General features: G+C 37.3%; 1 protein-coding gene across 2 annotated transcripts; it reads right to left on the reverse strand.

Annotated features, from left to right (window-relative positions):
• Positions 1–251: 251 nt before the first annotated feature.
• Positions 252–24,117, reverse strand: LOC142109357 (SLAM family member 9-like). Of its 2 annotated transcripts, none has more exons than XM_075193510.1 (4): positions 23,974–24,117; positions 16,304–16,618; positions 15,385–15,642; positions 252–596 (listed from the first exon to the last, which is right to left on the reverse strand). In XM_075193510.1, exons 1-4 carry the CDS (start codon positions 24,071–24,073, stop codon positions 313–315), a joined length of 957 nt encoding a protein of 318 aa, XP_075049611.1. In that variant the 5' UTR covers positions 24,074–24,117; the 3' UTR covers positions 252–312. The 2 variants fall into 2 exon arrangements, with proteins under 2 accessions (XP_075049611.1, XP_075049612.1); XM_075193511.1 differs by lacking the exon at positions 252–596 and adding an exon at positions 11,681–13,685.
• Positions 24,118–25,068: the final 951 nt, after the last annotated feature.

Genomic DNA, 25,068 nt, shown 5'->3' on the forward strand with positions numbered 1-25,068 from the left:
ATAATCCTGCTTCATGGAATAGACAGGTTCAGATGAGTTGTCCACCTTTAATCACTTTCTCACCAACTCGAATCCTTGCTGTTTACCCCCAGTGTAATGATGTATTTTTCTAACATATTTTCTAATTGCAATTCCCTGGACTGAACTAAAAAGCTGGTTATATAAACATTTTTAACAACAATTATTTTTTAAAGGACAGAATTCTACAATTGGATAATAATTGTGAAAAAATAGGAGCAGATCATTGTGTTATGGTGGAAGGTGCTCACCTGTCACCTGACATGCACAGTAATGAGATTACATGTATGTACATTACACAGGTATATCAGTATAATTACCTATGTTGCAGTATTGCTGGGGAACCACAGACTTGGAGACAGTAATGGCAGGATTACTGGCAGTGCAGGTATAGATGGAGGTTACATTACTGGGAGGTACATATAGGACGTCTCCGGTCACATTTATATTACTGCTGTTTATATTCCTCCAGGTTATAGTCACATCTGGTGCTGTCACTGTACACATCAAGGTCATAGAGCAGGTGACATTACTGATGACATTGGGACTAATCTGGATGTCACCGGCTGATAATCTTCCTATAGGAAACACATGTAGGGAACATTATACATGTAGTATTTCCATAATGACACAAACTATTCTAGGAAGTGATGTAACATGAAGATTGGGGCAATCACATGTTATAAAATAAAAAAACATAAGAGAGGAGGTGGGAGGATAAGGAACGCCCTATGTGTGCTCCTCCCCCACAAAAAAAGGTAAATTTACTCGGGAACAAACAGTTTTTAAAAAATATTCTCACTTTAACTGACAAATAGCAAAACAGTGAAATGTGCTCTAGTCACAAAGGTATAAATTACCCCAGATATCAAGTGGTTACAAACCTTTCCTGTACTAGCTGCCCCATTACCCCACTCAGCTATAGGGTAATTACTATCCCCCATATTTACTGCATAGCTGTGTCTGTCTGTTCTAAGATGTGACTATATCTCTTTATTTATAGGAAGAGGAAGTGTAGCATCCTGTACTTCCACAAACACCTTGGGGCATATTCAATTGTTAGCGAGACGGGTGAAAATCCCGCGCTCGAAAAAAAAAAAAAATTCCCAACCTCGTTTTTTCCTGTTCGAGCGCTCGTTTTTTTTTTTAAAAAAAACAAACGCTCAATTCAATTGTTAACATTGCATTCACCCCCTCATGCTCTATTATTGGTCCTAGCGAGTTTGAAATGAGGAGTGGTTAAGGCAGTCATTTTAGTATAAAAAATGAATGCAAATTAATGCAATCAAGAAGGCCCCCAGCACTACAAATGAGATTGGGCCCCTACACTGCAATCAAGAAGGGCCCCAGCACTGCAAAGGAGATTGGGCCCCTACACTGCAATCAAGAAGGACCCCGGCACTGCAAAGGAGATTGGGCCCCTACACTGCAATCAAGAAGGGCCCCAGAACTGCAAAGGAGATTGGGCCCCTACACTGCAATCAAGAAGGGCCCCAGCACTGCACAAGAGAATGGGCCCCCACACTCCAATCAAGAAGGGCCCCAGCACTGCAAAGGAGATTGGGCCCATACACTGCAATCAAGAAGGGCCCCAGCACTTCAAGCAACAATGCCCCCCCACCTGGACAGCAGATTTAAAGATTTTACAAGCAGGAATTTTTTTTTCCATTTTCAAACATTTCTTGAACACTGGCCAAGCATGGACATTTGTAAGGTACAAATATTTGTGGGACAGTGGGCAAGCCGGATATTTGGAAGGTACAAATATTTGTTGGGACTTTGCGTAAATGAGTGTGTGTAAGTAAAGCATCAGAAAACTGAGGATTTCGTCCATGGTGAGTATTTTGGGTTTTTTCGTTTTTAGTAAAAATCTATGGTGTACATGAGGGTGTTTACTGTATTTCTTGGGGTTTTATTATTTTTAATAAAGATTTGTGGTTGGAATGAGGGTGTTGCGCTTTTATTTAACATTTTGCTTTGTGGAACTACAGATCACAGCCAGCCGTGGGTGTAAGAGCATGTTGGCACTTGTGGTTCTACAAGTGCCAACATGCCCTGGGTGCCATGGGTACGCTGGTGCTTGTAGTTAGACAAGTAGCAGCATGCCCACACTATTTAGGCCAACATGGCTGGCTGGGAATTGTAGTTCCACAAATCAAAATTGTGTTTTTTTTGTTTTTTTTTCATACAAAATCCCCATTTATTACCCTACTACCCACAGCCCAGGGGTAGTAGGAAGAGCCCCAGTGCTATCGGCACTGGGCTGGGTGTCCCTGGGGGGGTGGCCCGCTTACATTTTTCAGCGGACCACACTCCCTAGGGAATCCAGGCCAGCGCTGAACAGTCTGTGGGTGTTTAGTCATTATGGCCGTGGGACCCAAACTGCGTTCCCCCCCCCCCCCCCCTGCTATAGTGCCTATCACCCCGGCTGGTTTGCCTAGTGCTGGTTCAATAAAAATAGGGGGAACCCTACGCAAAATTTTTCAAAGATTTTAACACACACAGCAATAGCCTGCCAGCACTAGGGTTAAGACTAAATAGAGTGGGGAGCAAACGCTTTTGGTTTTAAAAAATAAATAAATAACATGCTACTTTTCACAATTTTGATGAGAGCTGACTGAGGTCAGGCACAACCACCCCCCCCCCCCCCCCCTAAAAAAAAAAAAAAAAAAGTTTAAAAACATGCACAACTAATGGATTTTTTTAAAGGGGGGACTTTGAAAAAATTATTAATTATTACAGTGTTATTTTTTTTAAAAAATAGTACTTTTCAGTTTTCAGGTTATTTTAATGAACTTTTACACCTATTTTTTTCAGTTTAATTTATATTTTTCTTAACTTAATTTTTTTTTTTTTCTTTGAGCAGACCAAGGAGGTGAGAGATGAAATAGCAGATTTGCCTGTTTCACCCACGGCGCTAAAAAACAATTGAATAGCTTTTTCCGCTGAGTGTTTGCATCCAGCCTATACTGGCCCCCTAAGCAAAGTATTGAAGACCTTTTCACTTAAATCTGGTTACCTCATACATGCCAACTTTTAAGATTTCTCCCCTGTGTCATGTGACACGGGGTTGGAGGAGGGAGTGGTGGGGCATTGTCGCGTCACCATAGCCCCGCCCCCACTGTAAAAAGCCCAAATTCACGGCCTTGAATGTAGGGGGCGGAGCTTAATGACATGATTAAGCCCCGCCCCCTCCATTCACTGCCCTTTCGGCCAATGCGGGAGCTCCGCCTACCCTTCCGGAAGTCCGTGAGGACTCCCTGAAATTCGAGAGCCTCCCGGGAATTCACGGAGAGTAGGCAAGTATGGGTTACCCCCAGCAAAGCCCTTTTGGCAACCACAAGAACATTCAGGACTGATGTAGTGTTGGACGTATAACATAAGCACAAATTGCGCCTTTACATACTGTGCGTTCTCAGTAACAGGGGGTACATCTGAGAATGATACAGATATAGACGTATCTGTCCGTTGTGACTCTCTACATTTAGAGAGGAGGAATTGGGGTGGGAAGTAGCGGCTAATGTAGCCCAAGTACAGTACGAGTGTTACTTATGTAGTATGTAGGGGTGGATGGAGGTACAGGCGTGCCTCTTATCTGTGGTGCCTCTATTCTTGGCGATCAGCACAGGGCTGAATATAGGTTAATTGGCAAAATAAAAGTTAGAGTGAAACATTTTTACGTGGTGCACCACTGATGCCAGCAGGCTCTGACTGCCTTAAAGTGTTTGGGTATGCTGGTGCTTGTTGCACTACAAGTGCCAGCAAACCCAGGGCTAGAACTTGCAGTGCACCTTGGAAAAATACATTAAAAAAAAAGCACATAAAAGACTGTGAAAAAATAAATGTATTATAAATAAACTCGTTCCCACACAATCCATGATTTTATTGCTCACATAATTCCTAGGGAGCAGGTGGCGTCTACTTGTGCCCCCAGTAGGAATACCTGTTCTTTTTATTTCCCATTATAGATACACCTCAGACAAAAAGATCTGCAGCTATATGATGTTGGATGAGAAGGCCTGGCTTGCAATCTCCATTCCAGTTCATCAGGATCAATGGGCACAAATTTGCTCAGAAACACTCCAACATCCTGTGGAAAGCCTTCCAAGAAGAGTGGAAGCTGTTATCACTGCAAAAGGGGGACCAGCTCCATATTAAAGTATATGTATTTGAACACAAAGGGCCAGAGTCATTAAGGAACATATCTCTGGTTTTTGTGCGTATCAAACGCAATTCCCTTCTGCGCATGCCCAGAATGAGGACACTTGTCTGTCAACGAAAGCAAGTCTACTGCCTATGCCAACGCAAATGACAGTTACAACGGTCTACGATTTCGGGAAGTGAACGGAGCGGGGAAGGGGCGTGTGCCCGTACTCAATGCACAATGTACGTGGCAAACTCAAGCGAATGCAGTCGTGTCGGAATGAAGCTCTGCGTGGGGGAAAGTTTCTTATATTTCTGCCGTATCTCTTGCACCAGCTAAGGGTCTAGTCTAAGTCCTTGGTCAGTATCGTATGCATGCTATAACATGTGTCTGCAATCAGGGACAACTATAAGAATGTATTTTATGTACAGTAGACATTAAGTACAGCCTAACCCTAATGTTTTTCAACGGAAAAAAAAAAATTAATTACATTTTTTTTTAATATACAGTTTCCATTTCTAATCATTAATGACTATATTATTGACGGGAAACATTAATTGATTCATATATTTTTATCTTGTGCGTTCCTTTGAGATTTCATATTCCACATACATATTGTATGCATCCTGCAGTGTCTGGTCTAGTACAGCTGAGTGAACCTACACCCGTAGTCATCACCACACAGTATCTGGAGATCCGCTCCTTGCTGACTCCGGGAGTACGCAGAGCCGATATATGTGCCGCTGAGAACAACTGCACGATGCGCTCAGTGTGCGTGACTTGATGACTCAGGTCCATTGTCAGTACAGTCCCTAGTATTTTACCGCGTGATCACACCATGCCACGTGTAGCGTGGCACACTGAGTGCAATCGCACAATAAAACAATATTAACCAATATACTTTCATTCGTCCAATTATACGACTTCGACAGTTCCACCCTTTGATAGTAAGGGTGGACTTCGACAATATATATATATATATATATATATATATATATATATATATATATACCCTGTATAGAGGAGTGAGCCATAACTTACTGTACACTGTGAGATTAAAGTGTAAGCATCCCAGTTCTTCTTCTTTCTGTATAATTGCCGCATAGATCCTTTGATCACTCAGTGTTAGATTAATGATGTGTAAGGACCCATCTCCTGTGCTGCTCACTCTTCCTATATAACGCTTACTGACATTATCAATAGATCCTCCAGGTGCTGTTGTAGCGATAGATCCTGCAGCAAAAATCCACTGAATTAATTCAATCCCGGTCTGATCCAGTTGCAGAGTGACGTCTCCTCCCTGTATACCAGATACAGCTCTCTGTGCACAGGGATCCTCACATAACACACCTGGTATAGACAGAGAAACTGGATTAATAAGCACAAGACAGATACAACTAATATTCTATGTAGCACAATAATATATAGCTCCCATTTCTGGTGACATAATAAATACTATACTGTATAATACATAAGACTTGGTGATGACTCTAAGGAATGAGGGGGGGTTGTTACATTGTGGTGTATGGGTGACATCTCCATTTACCTGGTCAGAGTGATTAGTGTCAGAACACACAGCTCATCTGTGATGGGAAAAGGAAGTTTCCACCTTACAAATGATAATTACTGACCCCCCTCCCTCCAATAATAGCTCTTTGGCCCCCCACACTCACACTAGTAATCAGGGTGTGACAGTCACATACAGCTGACACCTCCAGGGTATCTGATCCTGGTGCTAATAGGTGGTTACAATCTATGACATAGGTATATACTGTATATAAATCAGCTGGGAGCTAACTGGTCTTCATAGAGGTCATTACACATAAACTGGTGGAAGAAAAAAAAAATATATAAAACAATACTGACTACTGCAAAATATCCATCGATAACAAACCAAATAAACTCACATGTGTGATGGTGAAGCGTCAGGAGGACCAATATGGAAAGACGGAGCATTGTCCTTCACTCTTTTGTGTTTTTTTGTTCTTTACTTGGCAGAAGAAACAGTAGAAACACAGAGTACAGATGTACAGAATACAGCACCGTGTTAAAACTCAGAGAGGAAACACTATGTGTGTTGTGTAGTTATAAGAATAGGAAGTGATGATTGTATAACACCTCTTCTTTACTGCCAGTGTAGTGAGCAAAAGCCTACTAAACTTTACTGACCACAATACAATGATTATTTGCTCCCGTAGTGATTATTCCAGTTCTGGTATCAATGAGAAAGAATGTTGGTGGTGGAGTTATCGTGGCTCTATCTGGCTGGGGTTGGGTACAGTATTACAGCTCTTGGAGCACATACACCCACTAGACCTACAAAAATACAACGAAGACTGTAATAATGACATAATCTAAATGTAGACTTACCTTTACACCGATAGCCGAGATTTCCCAAAAACAGTGCAATGCAACTGCTGCTAATTCTGTACCGCTAACCCTAACCCTACCGCTAACCCTAACCCTATTGCTAATCCTAACCCTACCGCTAACCCAAACCCTAAACTTGCCCCTAACCCTACTGCTAACCCTAACCCTACTGCTAACCCTACTGCTAACCCTAACCCTACTGCTAACCCTAACCCTACTGCGAACCCTAACCCTATTGCTAACCCTAACCCTACTGCTAACCCTACTGCTAACCCTAACCCTACTGCGAACCCTAACCCTACCGCTAAACCTAACCCTACTGCTAAACCTAACCCTACTGCAAACCCTAACCCTACCGCTAACCCTACTGCTAAACCTAACCCTACTGCAAACCCTAACCCTACCGCTAACCCTACCGCTAACCCTAACCCTACTGCGAACCCTAACCCTATTGCTAACCCTAACCCTATTGCTAACCCTAACCCTACTGCTAACCCTAACCCTACTGCTAACCCTAACCCTACTGCGAACCCTAACCCTACTGCTAACCCTAACCCTACTGCTAACCCTAACCCTACTGCTAACCCTAACCCTATTGCTAACCCTAACCCTACTACTAACCCTAACCCTACTGCTAACCCTAACCCTACTGCTAAGCCGAACCCTAACCCTATTGCTAACCCTACTGCTAACCCTAACTCTAACCATAACCCTAACACTACTGCTAACCCTAATGCTAATCCTAACCCTAACCGTACCGCTAACAATAACGTTAACCCTAACCATATCGCTAACTCTAACCCTAACCCTACTGCTAACCCTAACGCTTACCCGAACGCTAACCCTAACCCTAACATTAAAATTGCTCTTAAATATTGATGTCGGTCACTTGCGCGACCTCAAATTGGATTGCCAGCATCCACTATCTTCGGGATTAGCAGCAGTCGCATTGCAGTGTTTTCGGAAATGTACGCTATCAGTATAAAGGTAAGTCTACCTTTAAATTATGTTGTTATTACAGTGTTATTTGATTTTTTTGTAGATATAGTGGGTGTCGGTCAGGGCCGGACTGGGACTAAAAATCAGCCCTGGCATTTGAAGCATACAGGCCCACCTCTGTTGGTGATGCTGCGCAGCGGCGACAGCGCAAAGGGCGTGGCCACATTATGTTGGAGGCGTGGTGGACATGGGGCATTGATATATACATAATAATAAAACATTACATTTATCAGGCCCTCCCCACCCACATCACGCCACCCCCACCCCAGAAACACATTACAACACCCTAGTCCACTGTACTTATCTACGCTTCTGACATCCATCAGGATGGAAACTTCCTGTAGAGTGAGCAGGGAAGCTCCGAGTCTCACAAGATTAATAAATCTCATGAGAGTTAGAGATCCTCGGTTTGCTCTGCAGGCTGTGTCCTGTCCGGGGACTGGGAGCAACTATCAGATTCCTACTGCTAACCAGAGCTAGATTAAGGCTCAGGGGAAAAGGGGGGGGTCCTAGGCACTTAAGACAGAGGGGGCTCCTATATGTAATATGGTTACTAGACACATTTTCAACAAATACACACGCAATACTGTGAGCACTACTGTTAGGTGCACACAGTTCTGCCTTCACAAGCAGTACAATGTGAAGCAGGACATATCTCCCAACTGTCCTTGCAGTCTGACCAAATCCTGACTAAGCGATACAGTCACCCACCAAATTCAGGACAGTTGGCAGGCTGTCCTGCTCTCTCCTACCTGACTTGTGGATGCTGGTGTCTTTAGATCAGTTGCTGCTTGTCTGGATCCTGGAATATTGGGGGCCCTATTTGGAAAAAAAATGGGTACATGAAATTTAGAAAACTCCAAGCAGCACCGCTGTTAAATCAATATAGCACCCACGTTTTAAAATTAGGCCTCACTACAGCCCCAACATCAAAATAATAGTATTCACATTTAATAAAGAAACATATTTCCCTCCCTGCAAACAGTCCCTTCATCACCATCATACTGTGCCCCCTTATGATCGCACTCCGCCCTCCATGCTACTTTTACCCCCTTCATCACATTCTGCCATGCTGCTTTTGCCCCTCTTCATCCTCCTGTGCCTTTTATCTCCCCCCTTTCTTCATCACCCAGTCCCTTTTACCCCACTTCTCCCCTTTCTTCATTCCCCTGTGGCTTTTCTCCCTTAATTCCCCTGTGGCTTTTCTCCCTTTATTCACCTGTGGCTTTTCTCCCTGTATTCCCCTGTGGCTTTTCTCCCTTTATTCCCTTGTGGCTTTCCTCCCTTTATTCCCTTGTGGCTTTTCTCCCTTTATTCCCCTGTGGCTTTTCTCCCTGTGTTCACCTGTGGCTTTTCTCCCTGTGTTCCCCAGTGGCTTTTCTCCCTGTATTCCCCTGTGGCTTTTCTCCCTTTATTCCCCTGTGGCTTTTCTCCCTTTATTCCCCTGTGGCTTTCCTCCCTGTGTTCCCCAGTGGCTTTTATCCCTTTGTTCCCCTGTGGCTTTTCTCCCTGTATTCCCCTGTGGCTTTTCTCCCTTTATTCCCCTGTGGCTTTTCTCCCTTTATTCCCCTGTGGCTTTCCTCCCTTTATTCCCCTGTGGCTTTTCTCCCTTTATTCCCCTGTGGCTTTTCTCCCTGTATTCCCCTGTGGCTTTTCTCCCTTTATTCCCCTGTGGCTTTTCTCCCTGTATTCCCCTGTGGCTTTTCCCCTTTATTCCCCTGTGGCTTTTCTCCCTGTATTCCCCTGTGGCTTTTCTCCCTTTATTCCCCTGTGGCTTTTCTCCCTTTATTCACCTGTGGCTTTTCTCCCTTTATTCCCCTGTGGCTTTTCTCCCTTTATTCCCCTGTGGCTTTTCTCCCTGTTTCCAGTGCGCCTCTCTTTGCTTCTACTCTCTTTTACTTACCTCTGTATTTCTTCTCTTTTCTGTCTTCTCTCCTTTCTTCTTTCTGCCGGGCGCCGCTCCTCACTGAATGACGGGTGTGACGTGATGATGTCACGCCCTACATTCACTGCAAACAAAGGAGGGGGTGGATGCCGGCGCCGCGATCATGTGAGTATTTGTATACTCACATGATCACGGCGTCGGAGCCGCCCGCCCCCCTCCTTTGCTAATAGAAAAAGAAAAGACTTTAAAAAAAAAAAAAATTTGATTGAGGGCGGGGGGCTGCGGCGCCACGATCATGTGAGTATACAAATACTCACATGATCGCTGCGCAGGGTACCGGACCGGCCCACACAGCCATCGGCCCTTCTGGCAAATGCCAGAAGTGCCAGATGGCCAGTCCGGCCCTGGTGTCGGTAATCCAAGTCTGGCTGCATGCTTTGCGGGATCACAGGGCCGTACCATCTGCAGAAGCAAAATGTGGACCTTGGTTTTGGTGCCCAGATAGTCTGCCCAATGCACTTTATGATGCAAAAACTAGAAGTGCGCCCAGATGAGCAGAGGCGGAAAATAAATTGAAGATTTGTGTTGTGCAAAAGAATAAATGTCATATCAATAGAGGAAGGGGACATAGGGCTGTCCTTATTACATGTGGATCTGTTGTGTGCTTACAGCTTTGTTTTACATTGGGCAAAGTACGTTGATAAATGCTCTTCTCTGCTGACGTACAGCTGCAAGGTGCAAGATGCATGGCATTAGGAGTACCTCTGGTGTAAAAAATTAGAATTGATCTTAACCACATCTGAGCTATGGCAAAAAATGAAGCCAATTTGGGAAGAGGAAATGGCTGTGCACCCTTCTGTATAACACCCATAATGCATGGTTTTCAATTCAAATTGCAATCTTGCTCTGCACCACAAAACCAGGTGCACTATTCTGTTCTTAGCAAAAAATGCCCTTACCCAACCCAAATTCTCCCATAGGTCGGTGTATTCTTCTGCCTGTCCTATATGTAGTCATCCTGGTCCGTAAGTTCATGGTGGAGATATTGGTGCACATGTGTAAATTAAAGAGCTCAGCTCCACAAAAAGTTTTTAGACCTGTACCTTATTTGCCTGAAAATAAGATTGATGTATAAGGAATAAGAGACCTGTAATCATTTAGATATACCAAATAAAACATTCAAAACCAATTCTTATTCTGGTTGGATAAATGATCTATGATTAGTTATCATAAAAGAGTGAACCAGAAGTTCTTGAACCACGTTGATCCTATTTATTCAGTAGAAGATTATTGTATTTTATGCTTTTGTTTAATGGAAAAATATTTTTTTCTACATAAATTTCCTATATTCCTATTAAGCTCATGGAATAAATTATCCATGCTGGGCTCTGAAACTGGAGCATGTTTTAAGCCCTTGTTCGATAATGAGATTTAGGTGGGAGATAACTGTTCTTACACAAATTAAAGATACTGTTTATTTGAGGAGCATTCAGCTTTCAAGACCTTTTTAATCCTCTTTTACACCCTAAATGGTTTCTTGGACGTTTTGGTGTCTCTCGGGGTTAGGAATAGTCCCTGGGAGAAGCGCTCCTCCAAAAAAATACACACTCTGGTCTTCATCTCTCATTCTCCTTCTGGGCCTAGCTCCCAGAAACAAACCTTAAACCTCAACTAACACGTTTCACTTCTTGGCAAAATTTGTGTTTTTCATCTTATTTATCAATCTTATTTTTCGTTTTCATAATATCTCTATATGGGAACATCAAACCCTTACAATGACATTTTCTAGTTTTAGTTGTAATCAATCGTTTCTCCATTTTGCTTTAATTCAAACTTCTTTTTTCTTTAAGCAAACTAAAATTTTTACAGGGTTCTAATTCTAACTTGAGGACCCCAATCCCAGAATCAACGGCTTTATCTTTTGTCTCTCTACATTGTATCAATAATTTCATTACAGCGTGTGATTCCATTCTCAGAGAAGTTGAGGCTCATCCATAAAGGATAATTTCCTAAATAACCTAAAGAAATCATATCAGAGTCCAAATATTTTTGCCAATTGCTCCTTAGAAGCTACAAGGTAATGATAAAGGAGAACAGACGCCCTTTGGTATAGTTATTTCAAATAGGATTCTATATAAATAGAAAAGTGCTATAAAGAATCGTACCGAAGTATGAATTAAAAACAGACTTATCTGGAAAAACTCTCTTAATGGTTTCTTCTCTCTTCAGTGTATGAGTGGAGTCTCTTAAGAGGAACGAACAACAACCAAATAGACCATATAGTATAGTACTGATACATTTTAATATTGTACTAAATACGTGTACATCCAAAGAATTAAAAAACAGCTTATTTGGTATCCATCAAGTAATCAGTAGATGTTAAGTCCCAAGTTATTCTGGAAAAAGAAGGTACATAGCTGGGCGGAATTTATAGTACATAGTGATAGAAATGGTATTACTATATTACATTATATGGTCATCTTTCATTACAGGGAATGTTGTATATACTTTTTTTGCTTTCTAGACTATAAGAATAAAATACTATTTGCTCGGTCTAGCTTATCAATTTTTTTTGGCTTTTATGCTTTTTAGGGCTATTGCTGGTTTTGAAAATTTTTATACTCACACACCAGATAATTCAGCTCTGTCTTTTCCTGTTTTAATTTTATTATACATTAGGCAAAAAGCCATTTAATTGTATATGTTAAATACCAACCAGATAAATATCAATATAATTGAATTTGTTTTTCTGTTTTTAAACACAATAGTTGTACTGTAATACAGAATGCAGAGTGACAGGACTATAGTCACCTTTTATCACATCCACACTTTTTCTCTAATTAATAAAACATTTATCTCCTGCACAGTTCCCGTTTTATAGCTCAACAGAATGAGGACAAGGTCAATTTTGTCCTGATTTTTAATTTGGAAATGTCGGGAGACAGGCATATACTATACGTGAGTTATGTAGCTGACTGACGTCAGTCTGTATCTCACCTGGTTTAAATTAGACTTGTATAATTTATACCGTCTGTAAATAAGGAGGTCAGTTGTCACCTGTACATTCCGCCACTACCTAAATGTACTAAGTTTAAATTAAATCTGGTAAATGACCAATCACACTAGGACCAGAACCGATATGTAGAGACGTGTACATGTAATTGCTGCTCAGCACTGTACAAAGACATCTGACTTGAGTGGATTAAATGTATGTACTGAACCTGTATAGAGACTTAACATGTATGGTTTTCCTAGTTAAAATTTGCTTTTAATTGAAGAAGAAATATGTGTTACACTGGGGCACTCTAAGATGTTCTAAATAATAAACTATATAATCTTTATTAATTCCCATAAAAAAATTACGGTATTTCCTATTATTATTTTTAATATAAATATTATTATTATTATTTTATTAAACTTATTTGTGGTAAGGGGTACAGAAAAAAGGAAACAGGGAGGAGGGGGCACATAGTAGGGAGCAGACAATATTTGTAATTTTAATTCACCTTATTTTCACCTTATAAGTACTGTCACTTCATTATTTCACTCTTTTTTATATTTTCGCTACCTTTTCATAAATGAGGATCTATTAGCTTTTTAATGAGCATTAATAAAGATTATATACTGTATTATTTAGAACGTCCTAGAGTGCTTTAGTGTAACACGTCTTTCTTCTTCCTTAAATTGGAACATATCTATGGGCTTGGGTGCACCTCTCCGGGTATAGAATAGGTGGTTACCTTGTGTAGATAAAATCATTTTGATCAATCTAGAGGATGTTGAATACTTGGTGTGGTTGGGACCAACCATTACTTTCAAATTTGCTTGTGCAAATCATACATTTAAAGGACTTATTACAGCGTCTTTAAATATAAGCTAACTTTCAGTTTACAGTTTGTATAATATTTTGATTTTCTTTGTTTTTGTTGGATGGGACATAAAATAATAAGAAAAATATAAAACAAGGTTAATACAAGATGTCAGTTGGCATATATTTAATTCTTGTCTCCAGATCCAGGACAGTGGAGAAGTATTTGTAAGTAAAAGAGATTAAGAATGTCTTATTCCATATCATCCACTGTAGACACAGACTTGTGGTATAAAACCTTCATACATTGTCACCGGTGGGTTTTATCACTTTGGTCTTCATGTGGTGAATGAACACACAACATGTGATAATAAACATAACCAAAGATAACGCCAAACGTATTATATTCACTGTAGTATGAGATGCTTGTTGTTCTTGCTCTTCCCTTCTGAAAGAAGAATCTGAGAAATATCAAAATATGATAGTAAGCAAATCACGTATACATGTAAATACCAAAGCACAGGAGGGATCAACTTTTGGTTGGAACCTTCACCTATAAAAACCACCTTTCTTCTCTTTGAGCAAAGATACAAAGATCTTTAGTACTTAGTAGCCACCAAGTCTTAATGCACAAAGTCCTTGCAACTCAGATTGGAGCCAGACAAAAAAGTGAGGCAGAAGACAAAGGAAGATCAGAAATAGCTGGACAAAATCAACAAAGGCAAGAGGAGTAACAGTTCAGGCAAAGACAAGAAAATAAATCTCACATGGAAAGATCAAGACTAACAGAGATCAATTAAAGTCAGACACAAGGAAAAGGACAAAATCAGTTACTCAAATAGCTAAACAGAAAACACCCCATGGAAATGTCACATAACTTGATTTGCTCGCCCCCCAGATAAGGTTCTTTCACAGGTACTGGCCCGGTGTTTTGATACGCACATTAAAGCTAGTGATAGTTATTGTGGTTAGAGAGATTTTGCCAGATAGTCAATACAACTTATCTTACAGTCAAATCCTGCCAATACAGCTTCACGGCTTAATAAGACTTCCCTGTGCAAAGTCACTACTTAAAATGGCCGACCTCATGCCAAGCTTTGTTGAGCGCACATGCTAACCGCATGTGGCTCCCTGTTGGCCATTTTTTATAATTGTCTGTTTTATACCGCTCAACATACGTGGCTATAAAACAATGCAAACTTTATAACTAAAGCAACAGCCCCAGTTCTTAACTTATTAAACTATACAACCGGTATTAGCAATATTCTTATTGAATCTCCAATAAGACATTACAATACAATACTTACAAATCCACCACAAATATCTCTTTATCTAACCGTCATCACACATTGTCCACTGATTTCCCTTTAGTCCCACAAGTTGTTAACACAAAGCCATGCAGTCTGTGGGCTATCTGAGTCATTCAGGAGAGCAAAAAATTAAAAATGGAGTAATTTTGCACCAGGGCAAAACCATGTAGCATTGAAGGGGGAGGTAAATTTAAAATGTGGGGAGAGATTTATAGTTTGGGTAGAGAATGGCCTAGATTAACTTTAAATTTCAGTGTACAAATAAAGCTATCAAGTATTCGTGTGCTAGATGAAAAAACAGCCAGTATTTAACTTATGTGCCAAATAATAAACTAATATGCACCCCTTGCATTGTACCATGGTTTGTTCCGGAGAACATTTACTCCCTTTCCTTAAAGACTCAAACCCTATATATTTATTTAGCAGCCTTTAGACATTGTCCACTAATCTTCATTGAGTCTCACAGGGGGGGGGGGGGGGGAGGGTATGTCTACAAACCAACCAACCAACCGTTTTCTAACATTTACCAACAATTAATACAAACAATCACTTCAATCTCTTAAATCTATCTTTCCCACTAACATTCACTACAATTTCAAAATGAACTATCTACAAAGTCACTACTTATATCTCTTTAGAGCAGTGTATCTTAAGCATAATTTCCTTTACTAGTTCCACATATGTACCTCACTACAGGAGGTAATTCTCTAATAGAGATGTGTACGGCTCTGCTATTGGGCTGTAGATGTGTGAGATGTGTGTTATGGGGGAAGGTGCTCACCTGTCACCTGACATGCACAGTAAGGAGATTACATGTATGTACATTACACAGGTATATCAGTATAATTACCTATGTTGCAGTATTGCTGGGGAACCACAGACTTGGAGACGTTACCGGCAGGATTACTGGCAGTGCAGGTATAGATGGAGGTTACATCACTGGGAGGTACATATAGGACATCTCCGGTCACATTTATATTACTGCTGTTTATATTCCACCAGGTTATAGTCACATCTGGTACTGTCACTGTACACATCAAGGTCATAGAGCAGGTGACATTACTGATGACATTGGGACTAATCTGGATGTCACCGGCTGATAATCTTCCTATAGGAAACACATTTACAAAACATTATACATGTAGTATTTCCATAATGACATGCATTGCAGTTACCACAAATATCAGTTATATAATAAATCTGTAGAAAAGAAAGAAGACACAAATGATTCTAAGAAGTGAAGTGACCAGAATGATGGTATAAACACAAGTTATATAATAAAAGTATAAGGAGGAGGAGAATAAAGGGTAATCCCCAGTAGTAGTCCTCTAGCATAGTACATTATTCCTGGTAGCAGCCTCCGTTGTACAGTCCCTTACCCCATGAGTCTACCCGGGAAAGAGGTTAACATTGTACCCTCCTGGAACTAGTGGAGCAGACTCCAGTCTGCTGGATGTTTTGTGTGACTGGTCTCGAACAAAGTGGATTTTCTGGGGTTGACAAGGACACCTGTCACTATGAGGTCCTAAGTGGTCTGTAATCAGTGCTTATATGAAGGCTCCACACTGCCCCCTGCTGTCCCAGGTGAGATCAGTTCTTATCCTTGTCCTGGAAGGAGTACTGTGTATGATGGTGTAGGGAGATACCCGGATCCCATTAGGACCCCATACCTGCTATAGATACACCTCACAGTGTGAGAGAATTACCTGAGACCTCTATGTCAGATCTGCTGCTATATAGTCTGTATAGAGGAGTGACCCATAACTTACTGTATACTGAGAGAATAAAGTATAAACATTCCCGTCCGTTGTCTTTCAGTATATCTACAAAAAAGATCCTCTGATCGCTCAGTGTTAGATTAGTGATGTGTAAGGACCCATCTCCTGTGCCGCTCAGTCTTCCTCTATAACGCATAGTGACATTATCAATAGAGCCATCAGGTTTTGTCACAGCGACAAGTCTTCCGCTCAAGGGAATATGCCAGTAAAGTAATTTAATCCCGGTTTGGTCCAGTTGCAGAGTGACGTCTCCTCCCTGTATACCAGATGCAGTTCTCTGTGCACAGGGATCCTCACATAACACACCTGGTATAGACAGATAAACTGGATTAATAAGCACAAGACAGATACAACTTATTTGCAACATTGTAGCACAAAATGTATATCTGTATATACTGTATAACACATAAGACTTGGTGATGAAACTAAGGAATGAGGGTGGTTGTTACATACACTGTTATATACTATTGTCATATAGTACACACCTATATACTGTTATATACTATTGTCATATAGTACACACCAATATACTGTTATATACTATTGTCATATAGTACACACCGATACACTGTTATATACTATTGTCATATAGTACACACCTATATACTGTTATATACTATTGTCATATAGTACACACCGATACACTGTTATATACTATTCTCATATAGTACACACCGATACACTGTTATATACTATTGTCATATAGTACACACCGATACACTGTTATATACTATTGTCATATAGTACACACCGATATACTGTTATATACTATTGTCATATAGTACACACCGATACACTGTTATATACTATTGTCATATAGTACACACCAATATACTGTTATATACTATTGTCACATAGTACACACCAATATACTGTTAAATACTATTGTCATATAGTACACACCAATATACTGTTATATACTATTGTCATATAGTACACACCAATATACTGTTATATACTATTGTCATATAGTACACACCAATATACTGCTATATACTATTGTCATATAGTACACACCGATATACTGTTATATACTATTGTCATATAGTACACACCGATATACTGTTATATACTATTGTCACATAGTACACACAGATATACTGCTATATACTATTGTCATATAGTACACACCGATATACTGTTATATACTATTGTCATATAGTACACACTGATATACTGTTATATACTATTGTCATATAGTACACACCGATATACTGTTATATACTATTGTCATATAGTACACACCGATATACTATTGTCATATAGTACACACCAATATAATCTTATATACTATTGTCATATAGTACACACCGATATACTGCTATATACTATTGTCATATAGTACACACCGATATACTGCTATATACTATTGTCATATTGTACACACCGATATACTGTTATATACTATTGTCATATAGTACACACCGATATACTGTTATATACTATTGTCATATAGTACACACCGATATACTGTTATATACTATTGTCATATAGTACACACCGATATACTGTTATATACTATTGTCATATAGTACACACCGATATACTGTTATATACTATTGTCATATAGTACACACTGATATACTGTTATATACTATTGTCATATAGTACACACCAATATACTGTTATATACTATTGTCATATAGTACACACCAATATACTGTTATATACTATTGTCATATAGTACACACCAATATACTGCTATATACTATTGTCATATAGAACACACCGATATACTGTTATATACTATTGTCATAAAGTACACACCGATATACTGTTATATACTATTGTCACATAGTACACACAGATATACTGTTATATACTATTGTCATATAGTACACACCGATATACTGTTATATACTATTGTCATATAGTACACACTGATATACTGTTATATACTATTGTCATATAGTACACACTGATATACTATTGTCATATAGTACACACCAATATAATCTTATATACTATTGTCATATAGTACACACCGATATACTGCTATATACTATTGTCATATAGTACACACCGATATACTGTTATATACTATTGTCATATAGTACACACTGATATACTGTTATATACTATTGTCATATAGTACACACCGATATACTGTTATATACTAATGTCATATAGTACACACCAATATACTGTTATATACTATTGTCATATAGTACACACCAATACACTGTTATATACTATTGTCATATAGTATACACCAATATACTGTTATATACTATTGTCATATAGTACACACCAATACACTGTTATATACTATTGTCATATAGTACACACTAATATACTGTTATATACTATTGTCATATAGTACACACCAATACACTGTTATATACTATTGTCATATAGTACACACCAATATACTGTTATATACTATTGTCATATAGTACACACCAATATACTGTTATATACTATTGTCATATAGTACACACCGATATACTGTTATATACTATTGTCATATAGTACACACCGATATACTGTTATATACTATTGTCACATAGTACACACAGATATACTGTTATATACTATTGTCACATAGTACACACCGATATACTGTTATATACTATTGTCACATAGTACACACTGATATACTGTTATATACTATTGTCATATAGTACACACTAATACACTGTTATATACTATTGTCACATAGTACACACCAATATACTGTTATATACTAATGTCATATAGTACACACCAATATACTGTTATATACTATTGTCATATAGTACACACCTATATACTGTTATATACTATTGTCATATAGTACACACCAATATACTGCTATATACTATTGTCACATAGTACACACCAATATACTGTTATATACTATTGTCACATAGTACACACCAATATACTGTTATATACTATTGTCACATAGTACACACCAATATACTGTTATATACTATTGTCATATAGTACACACCAATACACTGTTATATACTATTGTCACATAGTACACACCAATATACTGTTATATACTATTGTCATATAGTACACACCAATATACTGTTATATTCTATTGTCACATAGTACACACCAATATACTGTTATATACTATTGTCATATAGTACACACCAATACACTGTTATATACTATTGTCATATAGTACACACCGATATACTGTTATATACTATTGTCATATAGTACACACCGATATACTGTTATATACTATTGTCACATAGTACACACAGATATACTGTTATATACTATTGTCATATAGTACACACTGATATACTGTTATATACTATTGTCATATAGTACACACTAATATACTGTTATATACTATTGTCATATAGTACACACCGATATACTATTGTCATATAGTACACACCAATATAATCTTATATACTATTGTCATATAGTACACACCGATATACTGTTATATACTATTGTCATATAGTACACACCAATACACTGTTATATACTATTGTCATATAGTACACACCAATATACTGTTATATACTATTGTCATATAGTACACACCAATACACTGTTATATACTATTGTCATATAGTACACACCGATATACTGTTATATACTATTGTCATATAGTACACACCAATATACTGTTATATACTATTGTCATATAGTACACACCGATACACTGTTATATACTATTGTCATATAGTACACACCAATATACTGTTATATACTATTGTCATATAGTACACACCTATATACTGTTATATACTATTGTCATATAGTACACACTGATATACTGTTATATACTATTGTCATATAGTACACACCGATATACTGTTATATACTATTGTCATATAGTACACACCGATATACTATTGTCATATAGTACACACCAATATAATCTTATATACTATTGTCATATAGTACACACCGATATACTGCTATATACTATTGTCATATAGTACACACCGATATACTGTTATATACTATTGTCATATAGTACACACCGATATACTGTTATATACTATTGTCATATAGTACACACTGATATACTGTTATATACTATTGTCATATAGTACACACCGATATACTGTTATATACTATTGTCATATAGTACACACCAATATACTGTTATATACTATTGTCATATAGTACACACCAATACACTGTTATATACTATTGTCATATAGTACACACCGATATACTGTTATATACTATTGTCATATAGTACACACCGATATACTGTTATATACTATTGTCATATAGTACACACCGATATACTGTTATATACTATTGTCATATAGTACACACCGATATACTGTTATATACTATTGTCATATAGTACACACCAATATACTGTTATATACTATTGTCATATAGTACACACCAATACACTGTTATATACTATTGTCATATAGTACACACCAATACACTGTTGTATACTATTGTCATATAGTACACACCAATACACTGTTATATACTATTGTCATATAGTACACACCAATACACTGTTATATACTATTGTCATATAGTACACACCAATACACTGTTATATACTATTGTCATATAGTACACACCAATATACTGTTATATACTATTGTCATATAGTACACACCAATACACTGTTATATACTATTGTCATATAGTACACACCTATATACTGTTATATACTATTGTCATATAGTACACACCGATATACTGTTATATACTATTGTCATATAGTACACACCGATATACTGTTATATACTATTGTCACATAGTACACACAGATATACTGTTATATACTATTGTCATATAGTACACACCGATAAACTGTTATATACTATTGTCACATAGTACACACCGATATACTGTTATATACTATTGTCACATAGTACACACCGATATACTGTTATATACTATTGTCATATAGTACACACTAATACACTGTTATATACTATTGTCACATAGTACACACCAATATACTGTTATATACTAATGTCATATAGTACACACCAATATACTGTTATATACTATTGTCATATAGTACACACCTATATACTGTTATATACTATTGTCATATAGTACACACCAATATACTGTTATATACTATTGTCACATAGTACACACCAATATACTGTTATATACTATTGTCACATAGTACACACCAATATACTGTTATATACTATTGTCACATAGTACACACCAATATACTGTTATATACTATTGTCACATAGTACACACCAATATACTGTTATATACTATTGTCACATAGTACACACCAATACACTGTTATATACTATTGTCACATAGTACACACCAATATACTGTTATATTCTATTGTCATATAGTACACACCAATATACTGTTATATTCTATTGTCATATAGTACACACCAATATACTGTTATATTCTATTGTCATATAGTACACACCGATACACTGTTATATACTATTGTCATATAGTACACACCGATATACTGTTATATACTATTGTCATATAGTACACACCGATATACTGTTATATACTATTGTCATATAGTACACACCGATATACTGTTATATACTATTGTCACATAGTACACACAGATATACTGTTATATACTATTGTCATATAGTACACACTGATATACTGTTATATACTATTGTCATATAGTACACACTAATATACTGTTATATACTATTGTCATATAGTACACACTGATATACTGTTATATACTATTGTCATATAGTACACACCGATATACTGTTATATACTATTGTCATATAGTACACACCGATATACTGTTATATACTATTGTCACATAGTACACACAGATATACTGTTATATACTATTGTCACATAGTACACACTGATATACTGTTATATACTATTGTCATATAGTACACACTAATATACTGTTATATACTATTGTCATATAGTACACTGTTATATACTATTGTCATATAGTACACACCAATATAATCTTATATACTATTGTCATATAGTACACACTGATATACTGTTATATACTATTGTCTTATAGTACACACCAATACACTGTTATATACTATTGTCATATAGTACACACCAATATACTGTTATATACTATTGTCATATAGTACACACCAATACACTGTTATATACTATTGTCATATAGTACACACCGATACACTGTTATATACTATTGTCATATAGTACACACCAATATACTGTTATATACTATTGTCATATAGTACACACCGATACACTGTTATATACTATTGTCATATAGTACATACCAATATACTGTTATATACTATTGTCATATAGTACACACCTATATACTGTTATATACTATTGTCATATAGTACACACTGATATACTGTTATATACTATTGTCATATAGTACACACCAATATACTGTTATATACTATTGTCATATAGTACACACCAATATACTGTTATATACTATTGTCATATAGTACACACCGATACACTGTTATATACTGTTGTCATATAGTACACACCAATATACTGTTATATACTATTGTCATATAGTACACACCTATATACTGTTATATACTATTGTCATATAGTACACACCAATATACTGTTATATACTATTGTCATATAGTACACACCTATATACTGTTATATACTATTGTCATTTAGTACACACTGATATACTGTTATATACTATTGTCATATAGTACACACCAATATACTGTTATATACTATTGTCATATAGTACACACCAATATACTGTTATATACTATTGTCATATAGTACACACCGATACACTGTTATATACTATTGTCATATAGTACACACCACGTTACTGTATTGTCCCTGTATTTTGTACTATAGACTGCTTGTTGCAGCAAACACCTCAACATGGATATTACATGTACAATCTGTGCAGTCTTGTGTCAGATCCCTGATTTATTTATCTGGATATAACTTGGGATATTTGAGATAAAGGGAGTTTCCACCTTAGAAATGATAATTACTGACCCCATCCCTCCCAATAATAACTCTTTGGCCCCCACACTCACACTAGTAATCAGGGTGTGACAGTCACATACAGCCGTCACCTCTACTGATCACCGTCAGTGCTGCCCGTCTCTCTCCGCAGTCACAGGGATCAGACACAGACGCTCTATGGCCTCAGTTACAGCAGCTGCGTCACATTTCTCCAGCTACAGAGAGACCTCAGTGGTGCAGAAGATGCTCGTCAGGGGTCCGGCTGTATGTGAGCGCCAGCACCTGCTATATACAGCACATGGTGGTGGTCCCAGGGGGGGTTCCTTCATCACAGTACTAATATTGGGAATGGAGGGGGTCAGTAATTAGTATTTTTATAAAAGAAAATCTCTTTAAGTGCTAAAACATTCAGGGCCATTGTGTGCTCTCCGCTGTAATACACCCTGCTCCATCTGTATGTGCTATTCTCTGGTTGGGTCATAGTATCACTATGCTGCGTCCTGTCTCTAATGGAGTCTAAGCAGGGAAGGACTGGCAAATTTTATATACATTTATATTATTATTATTTATATATATTATTTATTTATTATTTATATTATTATTTATATTATTTATATTATATTTATATTATAAAACTAAAGATTTTTTTGATGTAAATAGTTTTATTTATTTTAATCTATGCATTTAGCTAGAAACTAACTGGTCTTCATAGAGGTCATTACACATAAACTGATGAAAGAAACAAAATATTACAAAAATACCAACTGCTAAATATCCATAGATAACAAACCAAAGAAACTCACCTGTGTGAAGGTGAAGCGTCAGGAGGACCAATATGGAAAGACGGAACATTGTCCTTCCTTTGTTTAATTTAGTTGTTGGCAGAAATGCAGAATAGAACATTCAGAGTTCTGGCACACAGAGTACACAGAATGCAGCATCGCACAACACCTCTGAACGGAAACAGTGTGTGAGGTGTGAATAGTTATAAGAAAAAGGACGTTACATCTGATTATAACACCTCTTCTTAGGTTTCAGAGAAGTGAAGTAAAACGTACAAAATATTACTCAACACAATAGAATTTGTATTATTTCATGGTATTAGGTACATTTTGCCCTTGCTATTACCTGCAATATTGTATGTATTAAAAATAGAAAGAATATTGCCATATTGTGTGAAAATAACAGAGCAGCAGAAGTCATTTTGATTGTGTTAGCTAATGTAATTACCATTTGTCTCACATGCCCATTGTTATGAGGTGTGGCTTAGATCTAGTTTGCAATCAGAACAATGTCTGCATGACTTGACATAGCTAGCTAGCAGCCCACGTTAATTAGCTAGGTCAACAGGTAATCTGAGAGGTAATTAGGTTAGAATATCTAGATGATATGCAATGTGCCTCCACAGTAATATATTGGCTGAAATAGCATTGGTAAATGTATTAATACGTATCAATATAAATGTTATTGTATCAAAATGTATCACAGACTCAGACTGTGCAATGTTGCAGATACAAGTTGGTAAGTTGATTTGAGAAGAACAGATTTATCTGGCCAATCTATGGATGTGATCTGTGAATTGTACATTAACAATATTAAATGTACTGTTTTCAATAATGACAATATTAATAAATTATTAATAAATTACCACATATATAAAAAATGTGTCTGTGCAATACTTAAATGAGAAAATTAACTATGTTTTAAATAATAACTAATTGGTTGTATGTAAGACAGTTATAAAAAATAAAATAAAATAAGAAAGAATTATAATTACATGTATATAACAGTATTGCACAATACTAATAAAAATGGTTGAGAATATACTAATAAAAAATTATTTTATTCTTTAAAATATATACATTACAAGGTATACATCTATTTGATTTAATTAACCT

Source organism: Mixophyes fleayi, chromosome 12 (assembly GCF_038048845.1).
Source record: "Mixophyes fleayi isolate aMixFle1 chromosome 12, aMixFle1.hap1, whole genome shotgun sequence".
Classification (NCBI taxonomy): Eukaryota; Metazoa; Chordata; class Amphibia; order Anura; family Limnodynastidae; genus Mixophyes; species Mixophyes fleayi.

Coding starts and splice junctions, on each gene's coding strand:
- LOC142109357 (XM_075193510.1), bottom strand. CDS start 24,073: ATGTTCTATTCTGCATTTCTGCCAACAACTAAATTAAACAAAGGAAGG. Junction 16,619..23,973: donor GACGCTTCACCTTCACACAG/GTGAGTTTCTTT, acceptor TGTCTATACCAG/GTGTGTTATGTGAGGATCCC. Junction 15,643..16,303: donor CTTTATTCTCTCAGTATACA/GTAAGTTATGGG, acceptor TGTTTCCTATAG/GAAGATTATCAGCCGGTGAC.